General features: G+C 38.8%; 1 protein-coding gene across 1 annotated transcript in view; it reads right to left on the reverse strand.

Moving 5' to 3' along the window:
• Positions 1 to 3,180: 3,180 nt before the first annotated feature.
• Positions 3,181 to 18,129, reverse strand: part of PDGFC (platelet derived growth factor C) — a 135,812-nt gene continuing 120,863 nt past the window's right edge. The window contains exons 4-6 of the mRNA XM_040600886.1: positions 10,258 to 10,465; positions 4,440 to 4,657; positions 3,181 to 3,813 (exon numbers count right to left, since the gene is read on the reverse strand). Of these exons, the coding sequence (XP_040456820.1) occupies positions 3,697 to 3,813; positions 4,440 to 4,657; positions 10,258 to 10,465 (543 nt within the window). The 3' untranslated portion in view covers positions 3,181 to 3,696. The remainder of the gene's footprint in view (positions 3,814 to 4,439; positions 4,658 to 10,257; positions 10,466 to 18,129) is intronic.

Raw genomic sequence — 18,129 nt, forward strand, 5'->3', positions numbered from 1 at the left:
TAATGAAACAAAACCCTCAGAGGAGTATTGCCTGAATGCTGCCTGTAACCGTAGGTGTAACAAGCCTCGGCTCACCTCCAGGCTGCAAGAAGTTAACGCTCCTCAGAAACACCTGCCTGAAAAATTTCATCTTTGGGCAAGAAAATCTTCAGAGGGAGAAATGAAAATGTCTCAAGGGGGGAATTTTAAGCAAATTAGAAGAGGCTGAGTTAGGCAACTGTTTCTATAAGTATAATGTGACAGAATCCCTTTATGATAAATTGTAGCTATCGAAATTACCATAGTTGTTACATGCAGTTCTGAAGTTTGAAGTTTTTCAAACCAAACACTGGCAATGTTCAAGACATCCCAGTTAAACCAGAGCCATGCATTTCCATTTCATCCCTTCCCCCGGCCGTCGCCGTCACCACACTGCCTGCTGAGGCCGGCCTTGACAGAACATCCCACGGGAGGATGGTGCCAGGGAGCCACAGACCTCACTGTGGGGGACCTGTCCTGTCAGCAAACAAGGAGACTGTGGCCCTCAGCACCATTTCTCTCTTGTTCTTTCCCACTGTGTTTGCCCCCAGCTGCCTCTGCCTGGCCCAGCCCACCCCTCGCCCCTCTTCGCCTCATCCCACACAATTTACCTCACGTCACGCTTTCCCGCCAACGGGAGGTCACCAGCGTGCCTCACTGTTGTGACAGCAGCCCCTCCACGCTGTCAGAAGGATAGCTTCAAATCACTACAAGACTCCTCTGGATGCAAAGACCACATCTGCTGTGGTCAAGCAACGGCCAAGCTGGTGGCGCCCAGGCAGGAGGCGGTGGGGACGCGTCCCCCCAGCTCAACACCCCCAGGCACCTGCTGCAGCCCCGCGGGCCCACGGCGCCAGGTGGGAGACCTGCGCCCTCCACTGCTTCGCTTCGCTGGTGTCTTCCCCGAACCTTGTCCTTTAAAACAACCAAGTCCCTTCATATTCTTTATGCTAGGGAAGAAGCACAGTGCTAAATCGCCTGAATATCTGAGGGGAGATGGAAAAACAAAGTCCAGGCAGTAGTAGCGACATGACACAGCTTCAGCATGGAGCCAAGGAGGAGGGAAAGAGCTTAACCACGCTCGGCAAAAGGGCGGCAAACAGGAGGGATGGTGATATTGCACCAGGTGAGAGAGGCAGTGCTGCAAACAGCGATGTAAAGAGCAGAGGGGTAAGGAGTTCAGATGCAGGTCTATAGCAAGCAAGGAAACTGGTGCAGGGAATTGGCAGGGAAGAAAGCGAGCCAAAGCCAGAGTGGGGGCAAGAGAAGAAATACTTGTGAGGTATGGAAAACATTACCCTCCATACCCTGCATGGTTCCAGAAACTACCATTTCTCTGCTGTCAGCAAAAACCTACACCGAAACGCACGGTGTGCCCTCTTCCACTAGCCAGTCTACGGAAAGGCCAAGACCTCCTGCATTTCCTGCAGCAGAAATGTAATGCAATTCCATTTTTCAATTCCTCTGCTGAATTATGATACCACAGGCTATGATTTCTGCTTTTCTCTCAACTTGCTTTTCAAAAGCCCTTTAAATCACAAAAAATGGACAACATTAATGCAAAAAAAATCCCCAAAATACCTGCAAAACACTCTTTATTCTGGTCAAAGACTCAGAATTCAAGTAAACCAGCTTTCTTCTGTGACCATATTTCTGTATTCTGATACAGGGTTAATAATTGGACTGGATACTTATATGCCACATTTACACCAGGTATTTTTCTTGTTCAGTAGGAGGTTGAAGGTGGGGCAAAACAGACCAGCTAAGACAAAATCAGAAGCCACCCAAAAATGTTCCAGAACTGATATCATAAAGTCATACCAACTTGCAAAAACCTCCAAATTTTCATTAGAACTCACTTGCAGGATGGAAACAATAACAGAAGATACTATTTCAATTTGATGGCTTCACATCCACACAGTTTTGAACACTCTGAGTGTTTGTACAAATAGCATTACATTCCTTCTTTCCCCTTTTTCTTCTTGTTGATCTACAGTAAAGCAGAATTAATAAAGCAAGTGGAAATTCTGGTAACAGAAGACACTTGTTTGCATAACTGACTTTCAAAATAGTAACTAGAAAATCACCCTGTAACTCTTCCTGTTACTGTATATTGAACAGATACAAATATGCAACATTTATTCTCCCAAAATTAGCATTATTACTTTATTTGGTGATTCATTACAATCTGCAAATCCAATAGTCAAAAAAAAAATAAACTAGGCATAATGTTAAAGCATTTTACAAGCAAAATACTTTACTGTTTCTTTTTCAATTTGCATAGGGTGGGATAAGTGTATTGGTTAAAGAATATAACATACATAAGAACAAAACCATAGTTCATCAAACTGTACTGAAGAGTGTTATGTTCTTGTGAGTGACCAGTACTTAAAACAGCTAGAACTGTCAATGGAAAACCATACACTTCAACATTAACAAGGCTGCCTTCCCAGGACCATGATGCATCATGAAGGCTGCAAGCCACTGGGCTTCTTTTCTCATGTTGTAGATCATCCTACTTTAAAGAAATTAAAGAGTTAAACAAGCCAGAACGCATCTATCTATGCTCATTTCTTTTCTACCTGAACAAAGGCCAGTATGGAGAGAGGGATTTTTTAAAGTCAGCTTCTGAAACCACTTGTAGTAAGGTTTGTCTCTCATATTTTCAGCATCACGGAGCTAGCAAGCTTAGAGCTTCACCCACACATCTCTGTTTATTACTACTGTGCATCCAAGGTAAAAAATCGTATTTTTTCACTGAGTAGCAACAAACTGCAAGGAGGATCATCCCCCTTTCCCATTGTAACCACATCTCTGTTCCTCCAGCTGTATAAATCTGGCTTTAAAGTCTCACAAAACTAAAAAATAGTTGATCTATGTTGTAATAAAAAAAAAAAGAATATTAAATACCTTTGGTAAAAATAGATATATTTAACAAGTTTAGAAAAGCAAATAGTTATATTGTCAAAAGGAGAGTATAAAAATGTACACGATAAAAAATAACAAACAAACAAAAAATCATCAGCCATAGTAGTAAGAACAAAGGCGCTGTTCTTTTCAACGTTTGCTTCCTTAGCTCATGTTACTGTCCAGTCTTCTTTCTAAAAGGCAGGAGCTTTACTAGAGCATATGGAAAAATCCAGTCCTTCCTACCAGAATTAAACAATTTAAGTTTAATTCAGAACAAGACAGTCTGTTTTAACCCAAGTTTATACAACAGTGACTGCTTTGATTTAGAGTACATAGGAGTAGTTGAACACAGAAAGAAAGATTTCAGGTGTTTTCAACCAGAGGCCAGATGTACTGGAGCTGTAGAAATGAGACAGCCAGCAGGATCAAGTCTCCATGATGTGAGCCTTCTAACTTTATTTTTACTCCTAAATTATAAATCCATGTATTGTCAAGAAAATTGTGGGGAACACAAACAATACATACATTTTAAATCCCTCATTGATGCCTTTCTCCCATCCTTTCACTGGGCCTCCAAACAGAGCTGTCATACAACATATAATCCCAGTTTGGCTTCTCCTCTTTTTAGAGCTCACTGGAAATCTTGAAGATGGAAGATCCCCAAAGCAAACAACTGAGATTAGAGAAGGAGATAATGCACAAGCCCCATAATAGAATCAGCCATTGATTGAATGTGCTTTGAAAGAAAACAGCATAACTGAATCATGTTTATCCTTCAGTATTCCCTTTGCACACACAGTCACACTCCTCGTGGTGTTCCAAAGGTACATCTGTCAATGATTTATGCAATCCCCGGACGCCAATCCGTGGTTTCAGCTGAAGAACCTGAAGAAGAAGCCAAGCATCAAGAAAACAGCAAGTGCTTAATCACACACCTAGACTATGAGCTGGATTGCACTGGAAACACACTGGGTGACAGGAAGCATATTAAAAGAAATAGGGTTTCCTCAGCTGAATTTCTTAATTTATTCAGCCCGCTAATTATTATTTTTGCTTTTACATCATGCCCTTTATAAAATCAAGTAAAAAGTGTTGAACTGATACTTGCTTTTATCAAAGAGAGTCGTCTAGTTTATATTTCTACTTCATTTTATTAAGTGCCAATAGTATAGTTAACTCAATGGAATTATTAGATAATTCTATAATAAATAATTTTAGCTACAGCTTTATAACAATGGCAATGGACAGATAGCTGTTCCTTCATAAAATTCCCATCTACCACTAGAGAAAGCTGAATAAAGAGATGTGGTTGTGACATGCCTGAACTGCACCAGTAAACAAATACCCTAGGAATGACTTAATAGATATTACTTTTTTATGTAACACCTCATTAAAACAGTAAAAATATATTAACTACAAATGCAATACAGTGGTGCATTCCTATAGTAAAAAGAAATTCTTTAATTGGCTTTCAGTATTTCCAAGCCTGCAAATGTAAAAAAATGACGTACCTCATGGTATTTTTTGGTGACTTTTGTTGGTACACACTGGCACTCATTGCAACTCTGGTGACAACAGGCACAGTTTCCACCACAACGTTTAACCAGAAGACACAATGGCCAGAAGATGGTGTCAGTTCGCTTCAACTCCTCCCTCAGTGACACTGAGAAGTTGCGAGGGGTACAACTATACAGCCGCACTTCCTCCTTGAGGAGGTTGAGATCCACCACTGCAAAAAGACAAAAAATCTGGTGCTTTTCTGATTCGTAATCCAACTTCACTGGTGCAAACCAACTTCAGCGGTACAGAACCCTTGAGGAAAGTTCATTTTTGTGCCAGTGGTACAGGATCAGCACACAAGTGTAATCACGCAGTTATATGGATACCACAAAACCTAAATAGAACAATTGTTGTATAGGAATATTCACCAATTATTTTGTAACTCTGGCAGAGTTGGTTCAAATGAAACAAAGCAAACTTTGGTTTTTTATTAAATCAACCCTAATGGAGTTCCCTTTGTTCATGCTCATACTCTGAGCTCTAGTGTTGTTATTCTGTATTAATTTTGCACTGGAGATACACACACAGTAATTAAGAACACTGCAAATCTCCAAACACATTTTTAATTCATTTGCATAAAGCATTCAAACTTCTTCCCTGCTAAAATTTCAATTATTGCTTCTTTGCAAGGGCAATGGAAGCATAAGAAAGAATCAAATCCTTTGTATCCAAGAGGAACTCACTTCTACGGACCAAGAATGTCAAAAGTTATGTCATCATCAGTGAATACTGTACAGACAATGAATAAGCACACAAGTATGTGTATCTATATAACTGTTAGTAGGCTCCATTTTTCCCTTTCTCCTTCATAGCAGCACATATATCAATTTCTGTTGCTTTTCTAGGTTTCATTTTCACTTGAGGTGCCTCAAATAAAATACAGCTCCTCCTTTTAAGCACCTTACATGAAGTGCAAGTTAAAGATAATTAATATTTGGCACCAGTTTCTTTATAAACTGGTTCCACTGTATCACACTACGGTTCCACTACACCAATGGCTGAACAGCAGGCTCATGAAAAGACCTGAAACAGGGCAAGCTCCTTCAGGTTCACCTTAGCTGCATAGCCAAGAAAAAACACGCCTTGAAAGAGGCAGTTAAGAATGGGAAGAAAATAAAAAAAAAGGGGGGGATTGATTTAGTGAAAAAAAATAATACAGCTTTTACTTTGGTGAAAAGCAATGTAACTTCATTTATATCAGAAAAGCCAGAATATAACAATCATGATCTGAGATCTTTTGTCTGAGATGTTTCTCTTCACACCTACCACCACTAAGGAACTGAAGTAATGTCTAATTCACAGGGGTACTCTATCTAGTAAAAAGAAAAGGAAAAAAGAAAACCCTATGATAATACGGCTCCTGAGATGACTGAAATAGAGGTCTTAAACAAAGCAGCAAAGACCTTTAAACCGACTAGTTTTAGAGCTAAATCAAAAAGAAACTAGGGAAAAAATATCCCAGTGCATTGATATTACTTGACAAATACTTTAGAGTTATTGTGAGGAATTCATAAATAAAAAGATACAAAATAAAGCTAAAATACATTCCTGATCTGATTCACCCTCTAGAGAAACACTGTTTTTTTCCCTCTACTGACTGTGTAAAGAGCCTCTAGAGGTCACCAAGAAGAACTTCAGCCTATCAAGGCAAGATAACACCCCTCAATTCCATTTCAACACTTAAGAAATAAAGTGAATTTAGCAGCTGCATTTCTTTGGTAGAAATGCTCACTAGTACTGTCCCAGGAGCAAATCCTTCTGCAGCAACTTCATTCCATGTTTGTTCAAACATTTTTTTTGCAGACCATATCCACACCCTGGCATCCATAAGTAATGGTTTATGGTTGTGAAAGGTCAGTTAAACACACTGAAGCCTTTTTTCTGCTTGTACTTACAGTGAATGCCAAGCTGTGGCACTTCATACCATCGCTATCAGGTTAACATAGGCTCCTAAATAAACAATCTGATTTTTAAAAGCAAGGAGTGTGTAATAACTCCAATAAAGTTACTGATAGGATGCCAGCCTGCCTCCCACACTGCAAGAACATTCCTTGGAGAAAGCTGAGAAGGGAGCAAAGGAAAAGAGAGACAAAACTTCTGAGGGAGAGAATCACTGTGAGAAATTAGAAATGATTTAAGCTCTTCTGATCAGCTAATAGCTCTAGGCTCAGTCGTTTAGAGGGTGGACATGTCTACCTCTATTAATCAAGGACTACGGATAGGAATGGAGTACTTCTTTTTCCTGTTATGTTTTCAAACACGTAATAAGTGAACTGTCTCAATGAGGATAAAATGCCTAAAGCACAATGACAGAAATGCTAGTTCTGGTAATACTTTCTACTGGTAGATTTCTACAGAGACTGACATGCTTCATACAGGGAATTTTAAGGAGCTAAGCTTATGCAACCTAACACAATTGCTGCTCAGCCCTCCACAATGAGAAACTGAAAACAGAAGCTGGAGACGGATGCCTCCTCCAGCAAGCCCACCGGCCAGCGGGACAGAGGTGACCGAATGGCACCGTGTTCCTCCATCACCTCCTGCCTACTGGCAGCAGCAGAGGAAGGCATCCACTTCCCAGCACTAGCTGTAGTTACAACACAGAGAAAAGGGCAATGTGCTGAAATGAGCAGCGTGTTACACATTTTGTCACAAAACTGGAATGAATTTAAACTGAACCCTTCAGACCTGCAAACTCAAACTTTAAAAGGGTTCTGTGGAAGATATTGCAGTGAGCTCTTAAGAGATATCTTTTAGTGTGCCTTACTGTTACAACAGGCTTCAGGAGAGATTAACAATGTCATGTTTGGTTTCCATGCTTTACAATCTGGGAAGGTATATTGCTATTATACCTCACAATGAACCCTTGCCCTACCTTATGTAATTCAATTTCATTAAAAGGTCTGTGGCAAATTTATCTAGTGCTTATATAATCACCTCTTTGAAGTGTGTGAATGAAGCTGTTACTTTTTCAAAGAGTATCTGTCTGTCCAAAATTTACTTTAACACACTGTGGGCATGAAGCTAGATGAGAGAATGTATATATTCCCTTAAAAGTGTTTACTTAACCACAATAAAAGGTTATGTGGATTTCCCAAGTGCACTGAGTTACTGTACCTGTTATAATGTGAACATTTAAACACTCCTTCAAACTGGCTTCCACTCATGTATCATGTTTGACACAACAGTCAAAGTTCTTTTGTCTAGCGCTAGCTCAGGAGGAATGGAAGGCTCTGCAGTAGCACATGAATGGGACACACTAAAATAAAAATGAGGGGAGAAGGAAAATAGGGAGAAAAATATATAGATGTAGGCAGGTCTACAGTGAAATCTATTTGAAAAGTGTGCCTTCACTGGCACAAACAACTGAAGTAATCCACGTTCACACCAGCCTGAAAGTAACCGTATTCTGCAACTGGCAATGCAACTGTCTGACAACTTCTGGGACATGTATCAAGCACCATGGGGAATCCTCTTTCCCAAAACATTTTTCCAGCTGGATGCTGCTCTCAGTCAATGAAAAATTAAATTCTGTTTAGGGCACTTGTGTGTGGGCACAAATAGCAGCAGGATGATTTTCATGCCCAAGCACATTGGAGATGCTCCTGGGAGTGTGAGTTTCTTATTGGCTTCTACAATAGGACAGAGCTGTTACAAAGCCCAAAATGAGGAGTAAAAAACCCCTAAAAACCCCAAATAATTGTAAAAGAGAAGCATCTACTAAGGACTATGGTTGCATCGTGGCTCTTCTTAAGCAGACTTCAGAATATGGTCTAATGATTATTTATAGATTTCTGTGGGAAGTGATGGGATCATTTTTTTGCACAGCAAAATATATTTTATTTTTACGTATGTTTAATATTATAAAAGAATTTAGGACTATATTTAGACATCAAAGCCTCTGAACTTGGTGTTTCTTCTTTCCTGGCTAGAAGTTTTTGGAAGCATTTTATCCAGAGAAAACATCAGACACAGAAGTTCTGTGGAATTTAGGTTGTCTAAATATAGTCTTTTTCATATGAATTATTAAGTAGGAGTAGAGGACAATACTCCTCTCTACATAAAGGAACATACACTTTTAATTACATTTTCATTTAATCTAGACATAAACTGATGTTTGTCTATGAAAGCAGGACAGTAATTTAGGTTTCACACAGAAATACTGTAAAAAAACCCAAACTTCATCTAATTACAGAATCAAAGAGTTTTAAAAACCAGAAATTTTAGGGCACGTATTTCTCCCAAACATTTCTTAAAAAGGTTTTTAAATACAGCAAACATGCTACTAGAAGGAATAACGTTAAAAAAAGGGGGGGGGGGGGGGGGAAAGAAGAAAAAAAGAGAGGTTTGCTTTCCCTATCTATCGAATAGCCCTAACAGTTAATACTATGTCATCTCAAATGGACACATTTTCCACCTCAGGCTATTACATTACACTCGGTAATGCAGTCTGAGGGTGGTCTCAAAGATAAATGTGGCAATACTGTGATATGTTTATTCAGTGGAAAAATCTATTTCAGCATCTAATTAGAAGTCTTTAAAAGATTTACTCTGATAGCTTCTTTCTAAGATATGTCTTGCAGGGAGTTGCTTTTGTCTATACAGATGTTATCGAACACCTGCATTTCAGTTTACGTAAGGTTTCACAAATTACATTTTGTTTTTCTCCCACTTACTGTATGCTTATGGCATATATTTGGCAAATACTGAATCTTTTTAATTAAGAAAGTGTTAAATGACTATCTGAAAAGCATGGTATACTGCTGAAAACTTTTAAAGGCACTTCCTCCTCTGTCTTCTGACTTAGTTGCTGTGTGCATGATGAGTGTAGCAATACAGGTAGGGTAGAAGTGTTGATTTTTAGGTTCTGATCCAAGAATTAGCCATCAAAAACTTGAGTTAGAAAAGGTTCTTCTTCCTCCTTTTTCTTGCTGATCAGATGATAATCTAGTTTATGTTTGTCAACAGAGGAGTCTATTCAGTTATGCTCATATATTTTCATTTTCAAGCTGTATGGTGGGCAAGGAAGGAGGTACTGCCCGCATACTATCCATCCACATGCAATCCATACACATGAAATAGTGGGCAGCCTCTGGGTGATATGTGGTATAAAATTCACGAACGTCTAATGTAGATGGAAGAAAATGCCTTGCTGAACAAGAAAGAACTCCGCAAGTCTTGAAATACATCATGTACTTTACATCTGATTAAACTGACAACTGCATGTGCAAACTGGACATGGGCACAGGGACTTCATGAGGTATCATGGAAGAGAAACATTTGGCTAATTGCTCTCAATTCTGAGAGATGGTGTAGAGACTGGAACAATTCTAAGGCAATAAACCAACTGTTCACATGATACAGTAAGTGTAAGAAATTACCTACCTCAAAAAAAAAGAGAGTTTTTGTCCTCCATAAAAAAAAGAAACCCACAAAGTCAGATCATGTCACCCAGCCAAGATGCCCTGCTACTTTGGGTAAATAAAGGTCTCCCAGGTTCCCTACAGAAAACCACCCTGGCTGCTTCTATATTTTTTTTTTCCGTTTGTTACCTTATCCTACTAAATTCCTTTAAGTTTTGTGTTTAGTTATTGTCCTTTGTCATATATATAACAGTGAGAATAGCTAACAGCAATAATCTCTGATGCATTTCTAACATATTCCTTGCTTGGAATCAAAATTCAAGGTGAAGAAATGCTTAATTACTGTTCCTTTGTTAAGAAAACATACCCATAGGAAGCTGCAAGGCCAGACAGAAGAGTAATTTACCTCTTGATTTCCTCCCGTGAATATATGCTTTTCCAAGAAGTTGCCACGTCGGCCTGTACAAATCTTCCAAATCCAGTTGCCACCGATCTGGTTCAAGGTATCGGATAAGTTCTTCCACAGTACTAAATCCAGCAACGGCGTTGTTTAATACATCCAAGGGTAGGGCTGATGGTGGTAGCAATGATGGGCTAGGTGCTTCTGTGTGGTGCTGCAACCAAAGCCAAGAGAAGAGTACCAGTCAGAAGGTTAATGGACCTGCTTGGATGAAGTGCTGTACTTTATGAAGTTAATATAGCTAGGAAAGTTTGGAAGTGGCTAGCTTGTTTCTAACGTACAGTCTACCTAGTAAGACAAACGACAAGAGTCAAAAAGTACCTAATTATTCTTCAGCAATAATTGTAATCAAACTTCCACGAGACAGTTTTCCCACTTCTTACATTCTAGCCTTGAGGACAGCATGCCACTATACCTGTTCTTTGAAGAAGTTAACTGAATGACGGGCGAGATTTTAGAAATAGAACAAAGAGTGACTTGAAAATACGGCCCCATTACAGGCAATTACTGTATCCCTGTAGAAACCTGAGGAAACACACATTTCACATGCTGCCCTTCCTCTGAAACTTAGCCACAGTCATTGTCTTCTTGTCTTTCAATGTAAAATAGGAACATACCCTTGTACAAAGACAGCAAATATTCCTGCTCTCATCTATAGACAAAAAAAGCTCCAGTTGTGTCTCATACAGTACTAAGAATTATGTTTCTGGTTAAACAATAATGAACAGAGTAATAACAACATCTGGCATTACCATAATTATTTCTCCATTAAGAAGAAAAAAACCCACGTTCCCAAGGATATCAAAAATACTTAAATGCTGAAATTGAGTACTGAAAATGTCTATGTACTTTCCCACAGCACAAATCTCACTGACAAATTCGCTGGATCAGGGGTACTCAGTCACAGGCAATTCAAGCACAGTGAGACTTCTGGTTTTGCTCACTCTACAATCTGCTTAAAAATTATGCATTGATTTGTATTTTCAAAAGAATTAAAAAAGGCAGGAAAGAAAGCCTAAGCAGGAAGCTGCTGCAGCACCGTATGTTTCTTTAGGGGTTTATATGGGCAGACATCACTACAGACATTATGTCCACAGCACTGCGCTAGAGCGTTTATCTGGACCATATAAGAGGGATGAAGAAAGATTTGAACATACTGCTGATTTACGGGATGGGAAGGACAAGAAATCTTGAACTTAAATGTGAAGGACTACGTGCATCACTGCTCTCAAGTGTAGTCCATAGAAGATTTAGGGAAAATTGATTCACTGTAAGTACAGCCAGGTTTTGGAAAAGGTTCCCCAGCCAGGCTGCACAGTATCCATCGTTGGAGGCTTTCAATACCTGATGGATAAAGCCCTGAGCAATGGTCTGACCTCGGACCTGACCTTACCTTGAACAGGCGTTAAACCAGAGACCTCCTGAGGTCACTTGCTGATTTTTCCTACAACAATCTTACAACATAATATTAAGAATGAAGGACTGAATGTTCCTCCAGTAAGTAAACTAACATGCTTCTTGTCCCTTCCCTGTGCAGTACCTGTTAGTACTGTACAAAATTTACACATAGATACATTTATTTCTATTTTATATGTATATATTTATATATTTAGAAATCCTCATACCACTTAGCCTCAAAATGGCACTCCCAGTACTCTAATGTGAGTGTGTTCATACTGTAATTTTTTACATCTATAATGTCAGATCAATTGAATTCACTTACTTTTTCAAAACAATCAAAGAAATTTATGAGAAATGCAACAGTTATGCAGGAAACATTTTTAAGTAAAATAATCCTTGCAACACTGATTACTGAACAGCAGTTTTCTAAAATACATATGCCTGTGATAGCTGTATTTCATACCAGTAATTATATTTGCCTTTCTGTGCTCTCAGTTCTATTAAGTATGCATTTTTGGTTTCAGCTAAATGTGTGGTTGAAAGGGCAGCAAATGGAAGTAACCACCATGCCCTTCCTATTTTTTGCTTCAAGGTTTCTTCTCTCTTCATCTTCAAGAAATGCAGTCACTAAAATAATTTATACTGCTTTTTAACTGGCAGTCTTGCAAAAATAATACAAAACATAGATCTAGTGTGCTGCTACCATTAACTTTACCATATTTTCATCTTGTTAATCTAATAGCGAACAAAATAGTTGCTTCCCATTCTCAGTGAATGAGGATTTCAAAAAAGTTAAAATATTTCTTTTCCTCTTCTCTCCACTGCCCACAATAAAAATAATAACATGTTGATCCATCTATTAGGTTAGGATAATAAAGCAACAGATTCTGGTCTATAATTTAAATATTTGCTCTTAGCAAAACATGCTACTCAGCAAGTTTCAAAATAGCGCTGTGACACTGTAATTCAGATGGTTGAAAAAATAAATATTCCAAATTTTTTCTTCCTGTTTTTCTCCACGGTGATGTATTCATAACAGTCACATTTCCTGGTTTGAAGGTGTAGGGTTTGGCTAAGGTGAAAAACAAAATAAGGATCAAATGGTAGAACTAGTACCTATCTTTTATTTTGTTTCCAGCTGAAAAATTTACTTCAGTGTTCCACTTCTACTGCGATTTTTTGTCGTCAATGGATAGATTCCAGGTGAAAATTTGTTGGTCTAAAATCTATTTCCACATTTACAACTTAGAACATGCACACTCAGCAATACATACATAGGAACTAACACATCAATTTTTGTTGTTCTGGATTCAGTAGGCATTTTCCTCAGTTTAAAATGTTAAATGAGGATATGGCGAAGCATTGCACTTAATGGTAACACAATTAAACTGTCATCACTTTCTAATCGTTCTCAGAGCAAGCCAAAACATAAAGAAAAGGCAACTGAAACAGAAAAAATGTACAACCTTGAAGATGAACATTTTGGAATAGTTAAATCTCAAGACTAAGAACATTTTCCCCAATCTCTTAATTTAGACCATTTAAATAATTAAAATGCACTAAAAAATAAAGATATTTGATATCATTAAGCTATAAATGCTGTAAGTTATATTTATAACATAATAACCTTTATGAAAACTCATTTCAATAAATTGTTTAATATAAATGGTAATTCAAATTATACTATACATTGCTTTTACTTGGTAATAGATACTACTTATTTTATCATTTAAACCTTTTAGCTAGACCATCCAGGGCAGCATAAATGGTACTCTTTCCTTTGACTGAAATTATATCTTGGACAATTTTAAGCAATTTGTAATTCCACTTGGCTTTCACAAATTTTTTTTTGTGTTCACACCTGCTGGTGTGTGTCATGGGTCCTTTGTTTACAACTGCAGTAACGTTTTACTTTTCGAGAAAGTAACAGGAAAATGACTTAATGCAAGAAATTAAAACTCAACTTCATTGGTGGGACATATGTTTTAAAACAAGGAAATACAAATCTTTAGTATAACTCTGAAATACAGCATAATAGTTGCAATTTCAAAATGCTGAAATGCTCCTTAAATGGAGCTTTCCCCCACTTTATAGCAAATCCATCACTTCTATTATAATTCATTCCCATTAAATAATCTCAGATGAAAATCCACGTGCCTAGAATTTAATCTACATCTCTCTTGACATTCCTTCTGCGACCCTTGCCTCCACCTGCAAGCCTGACATGAACTGGTGCTGTCAAGCCTGTGCAGCGCTACCGAGAGCAGTACTCAGCAGGTCCCAGAGATGCAATTTCAGTGCAGACCAGTGGTGTGAAGGCCTCACAGGAGGACCACTGATGAGCTCGAGCAGCTTTGCTGCACCATGTTGATGGCAGACAGTGAAGATGTCTCTTCTGCTACTGTCATGGCTCCCTGTCAACTGTACATCTATTCTACAGCTGACATCACCTATACTTACTCCACGGAACTATATCACGTCTCCCCTAACAGGTCAGCTAGCACATAACCAACCTTTGATATAACAGACACCTCTTTATCTGACAGAGGAGACATTATCCAAGAGAGCAGACACTTGCTTAGGTACAGCAGCTATCCAAGATAGCTTTCCTGATGGAGATCACTTACTGGGAAGTGATGTTCTCTAAGCTTTTCTACAATAAATGCTAATTGACAGTTAATACCTTTTCTGTCATAACAGCAGATCTGCAATTAATACCAATGTTTTAGGCTTGAGACCACCCTTTTTTTTTTTTTTTAAGTTTGTTTTTTTTTTATTCCTGACCATCAATAATTTCTGTCAAGGCAGATTTGAAAAGTACACCAAGTTCTGTATTCAAAACGATTCCTTTAGTACACAAAACACACTGTGGTTTTTATTTTTGTGCCCAAGAAACAACTTCAATTTACTTTAATAAGAATAAACATGTTTAAAACCAAGATAGAGCCAAACAGTTGCATCTTTACTTTAATTAAAATTATTCAGAATGAAAACCAGAGAAGAAAACACAGGGCTTCTGCTGCCCTGTAGAATGCCAAGAATGACAATTAGTGTTGGATCAAACTGAATTTTCATTAGGTCAGTTTATATTGTATTTCTCCATGTGTACATCACTATCAAAACAAATACCTTATAGAAATCCCTAAAGGCATTCACAAGCATAAAAGACAGGCAAATTGACCAAATTTAGGCAACAGTTTAAGATACGGGCTTGGAAAACAGGAAGGAAATAAATAATATAGACTAACTTCACAAAACTACCCAGCCCTGAAGATTATACATAACAGTACCCCAGAAGAAACTTGGGGAGTAAAATGCATTTTAGTGTGCTCACAACGTTAGTTGTACCCTATTAAAGGAATCAAAGCTGCCCCATTTACCCTCTTTCTCCAAGGGGAAAGGGGAGGACGCTCCTCTAAGTAGAAAAGAAGAAAACCACCAGTGAAGCAGTAAGTCTGAACAAAAGCTGCAACAAATGCATTTGAAATTACCTAGTTGAAGCTCAAAGCTAAAGGATGATTGAGTATGTAGATTTGTGATTAATTTTTTGTTCTGACACATATTTCCTGTATGATCCTCAGCGCCGCATTTAGGCCACAGCTTCGTGGTAAAGCATCTGGCAGTAGCATCTCCTTGCTACACCAGCATGACTCTGTATGTGGCTGCATCACAAACACAAAGTAATCTTTCTGAAAAAGAGTATTTCTCATTTCCTTTTTTCTTTAACCACAATCTTATTCACAGCACAGACCTCCAACAGCTAAGCCAGCACACCAGCAGCACAGTGATGGCTAACACAAACATTTTTAGATTCACTCTGGCATCAGGAATTTCTTAGCATATAGGTTTGTAACACAGCCTTATCAAACCTGTAAAGCCAGCGTAAGGGCAACTCCTTGACCTCACGAGTTCTGAGAGAGAACAAATACAACAGGCATTTATTAGATGCTCATGATTGGGTTATCTGAAGAATCCAGAAGTATTTTAGAGATAAAGGGTAAAACTTTGGATATGAGACTGCATGCTATAACCTTTCCCATCCTGCCACTTTCCATCCACTGAACCTGCTTCAAGGATAAACAGTTCAAAACAAAACAGCACTCGCCTACAATCTACACAAGATCAGCTCTTAAGCACCGTCACAATCTAAGGAAAGCCTTCCTTTTGCACCTGGCTCATTAGGTAGGACTATCAAGGTACTGACACTACCCTCTTCCAGTTAAAGGAGAGGGAAGAAGTAATTTTGTTATTTTGCTGCAGCCAGGAGCGAGGAATTTCATGTTTAATAACGCAATCACCAGGTCAAGACTGCAACAACAAAAACAAGTGAGTCAAACACTTGGCATGAGAAGACAGTTACAAGTAGTGAATAATATCTCTAAAATAATTCTCTCCCCACAAAAAAAAAAAAATCCCCATTTTTTGGATTTCTTGTCTTGAAGAAACATCGTCAAGCAGTTTCTGAGTGAAAACCCATTCATCAGTTGGCACAGTTTGGAGAAACTATTAAACATCAGTATGGTTTAATCACACTAGAAGGGACTCCATAACAAGGAAAACCTCCAGATGAACCTCTTTTCCTCCAAAAACCAACTAGGATCAGTACCTTGAAAGAAATAAAGTATTTCTTCTGATGAAATACATGTACAGCTTTTTGTTTAATTATTATACAGGAACACTCCAAGTCCTGCTTAGATTTACAGATATGCTCTTGAAACTAATAGTACATGCACATTCTTGTAACGCTCACAATAAAGAAAGCCTGTTTTCTTCCTTTATAATCACAGGTAGCCCTCCTATTAGCTTCATTAGAAGATATGAGGGAGAGTAGGTATCCAGCTCTTCCTGAGTTTGCCCTAAGGACATAGAAGCTTCCTGGCATAACAACAGCTCTTTCTTTTTTCCCATAAGTACATGCAGTAATAACTGTGAAAAGCCTCTAGAAATCCTGAAAGCTTTTACTTGCCTGCATGCATGCAGTACAATAAAGCTTATCCATTTGTGAGAGTCTGTCACTTATAAAGACATCCCTGTGCGACATTAACCTGCACCATGGCTATGCAAAATATTAGTCCTGTTCAAATTAGTCCTGTTCAAGTAGCAATGTAGAAGGAAGTGAGGCTGTAGTTGGGGTTGTGTGCAACCACCTAAGAAGAGAACTCAAGTTCCAGGATTCTCTTCTAGTGCCTCCAGCAAAGGAATGAAAAAAGAAAAAAAAAAGAAAAAAAAAAAAAGAAATAAAAAAAAGTAGGAGCAAAGGCAGATAATCAATTTAGACTGCCAAAGCTGGGGAATAAGGCAAGGATGTTTATTTGCATCTGACAGAGATGGAAGCCAGGAATGCCGGCGCAGCTCCCATCCATTGTGCACTTTGTACTTTTTTAGCTGAAGTTACTGTCACAGCAGCGAGGCTGGTTGCATGAGACACAGCAGCTCCAGGGCTGGTAAGTAGGTAGGTCTGGTAAATGAAGCTCCAATGGCACTGAAGTAAACATGCATCTCGTTCAGCTATCTTCTCTTCAGGGACGTAACTTCTGCCAGTCAAATGACGCACAGGTAGGGGTACCAACCCTCCTCAGTTTAATCAGCCGCTGCACATGAGATCCAGAATGCAGGGTGACAGCCTCCCTCTTCCTTACTGTGCCTCCAGCTCTCTGCCTTTCACAGGCTCCCTACATTTTCTGATCTTACACTGTGCTACAATCACTTATCAAAAGCTTGTCCAGCCTCTCTTGCTGGCTACACGCAAGGCTTTCCTTTTATCTCACCAAGGACTTCATTTGCTGAGTATTCATGCCCTTGCACCGATTTCCATCTTAAAGCCAGCAGAGATGGCTTTCCAGACTCTACATCGGTATTTTTGTTACTACGGCACTTTGAGGATTGCTTCCCAAATTGTGCATCATTTCTGCTCTTCTTCCCATGACTGTCAACGGGAGAAAAGTCACAAGGGAAAGTGAATCCGTTCGTGCCTTTCTGTCTTTGCCTGACACAGGTGTGAACATGTAGAAGCAGTACTGGGAGCAGCCTAACTTTTCATCAGGTTAAAGTTTTGAGATAAAATGTATTTTCTGAAAATCATTAAATATTCCCCCAAAGAGAGTTTCTCTGCAGTTCACAGAGAAGGCCTGGAATTCTAATTGTGCTGGAAACAACTAGGAAGTGGTCTCAAGGAAATCAGCAGCATGGAAATAGCACAGGATGTCACTAATTATCAGCTTTCTTCCAGAAAATTGCAGGTTTTTGCCTGAATCCTGTGCACACTGACACCCTTTGAAATAGACAGCATAGGTGTGAAAGCCACTCTTGTGAAGACAAAAACACACCGAGACAGCAAAGTTCATAAACTCTCAGAAGATGCCATCAACAGCAATAATCTTTGGAAGCCATTTCCAAAAAAGTTCAGTGATTTGGTTA

The sequence above is a fragment of the Falco naumanni genome, chromosome 1 (genome assembly GCF_017639655.2).
Source record: "Falco naumanni isolate bFalNau1 chromosome 1, bFalNau1.pat, whole genome shotgun sequence".
Taxonomy (NCBI): domain Eukaryota; kingdom Metazoa; phylum Chordata; class Aves; order Falconiformes; family Falconidae; genus Falco; species Falco naumanni.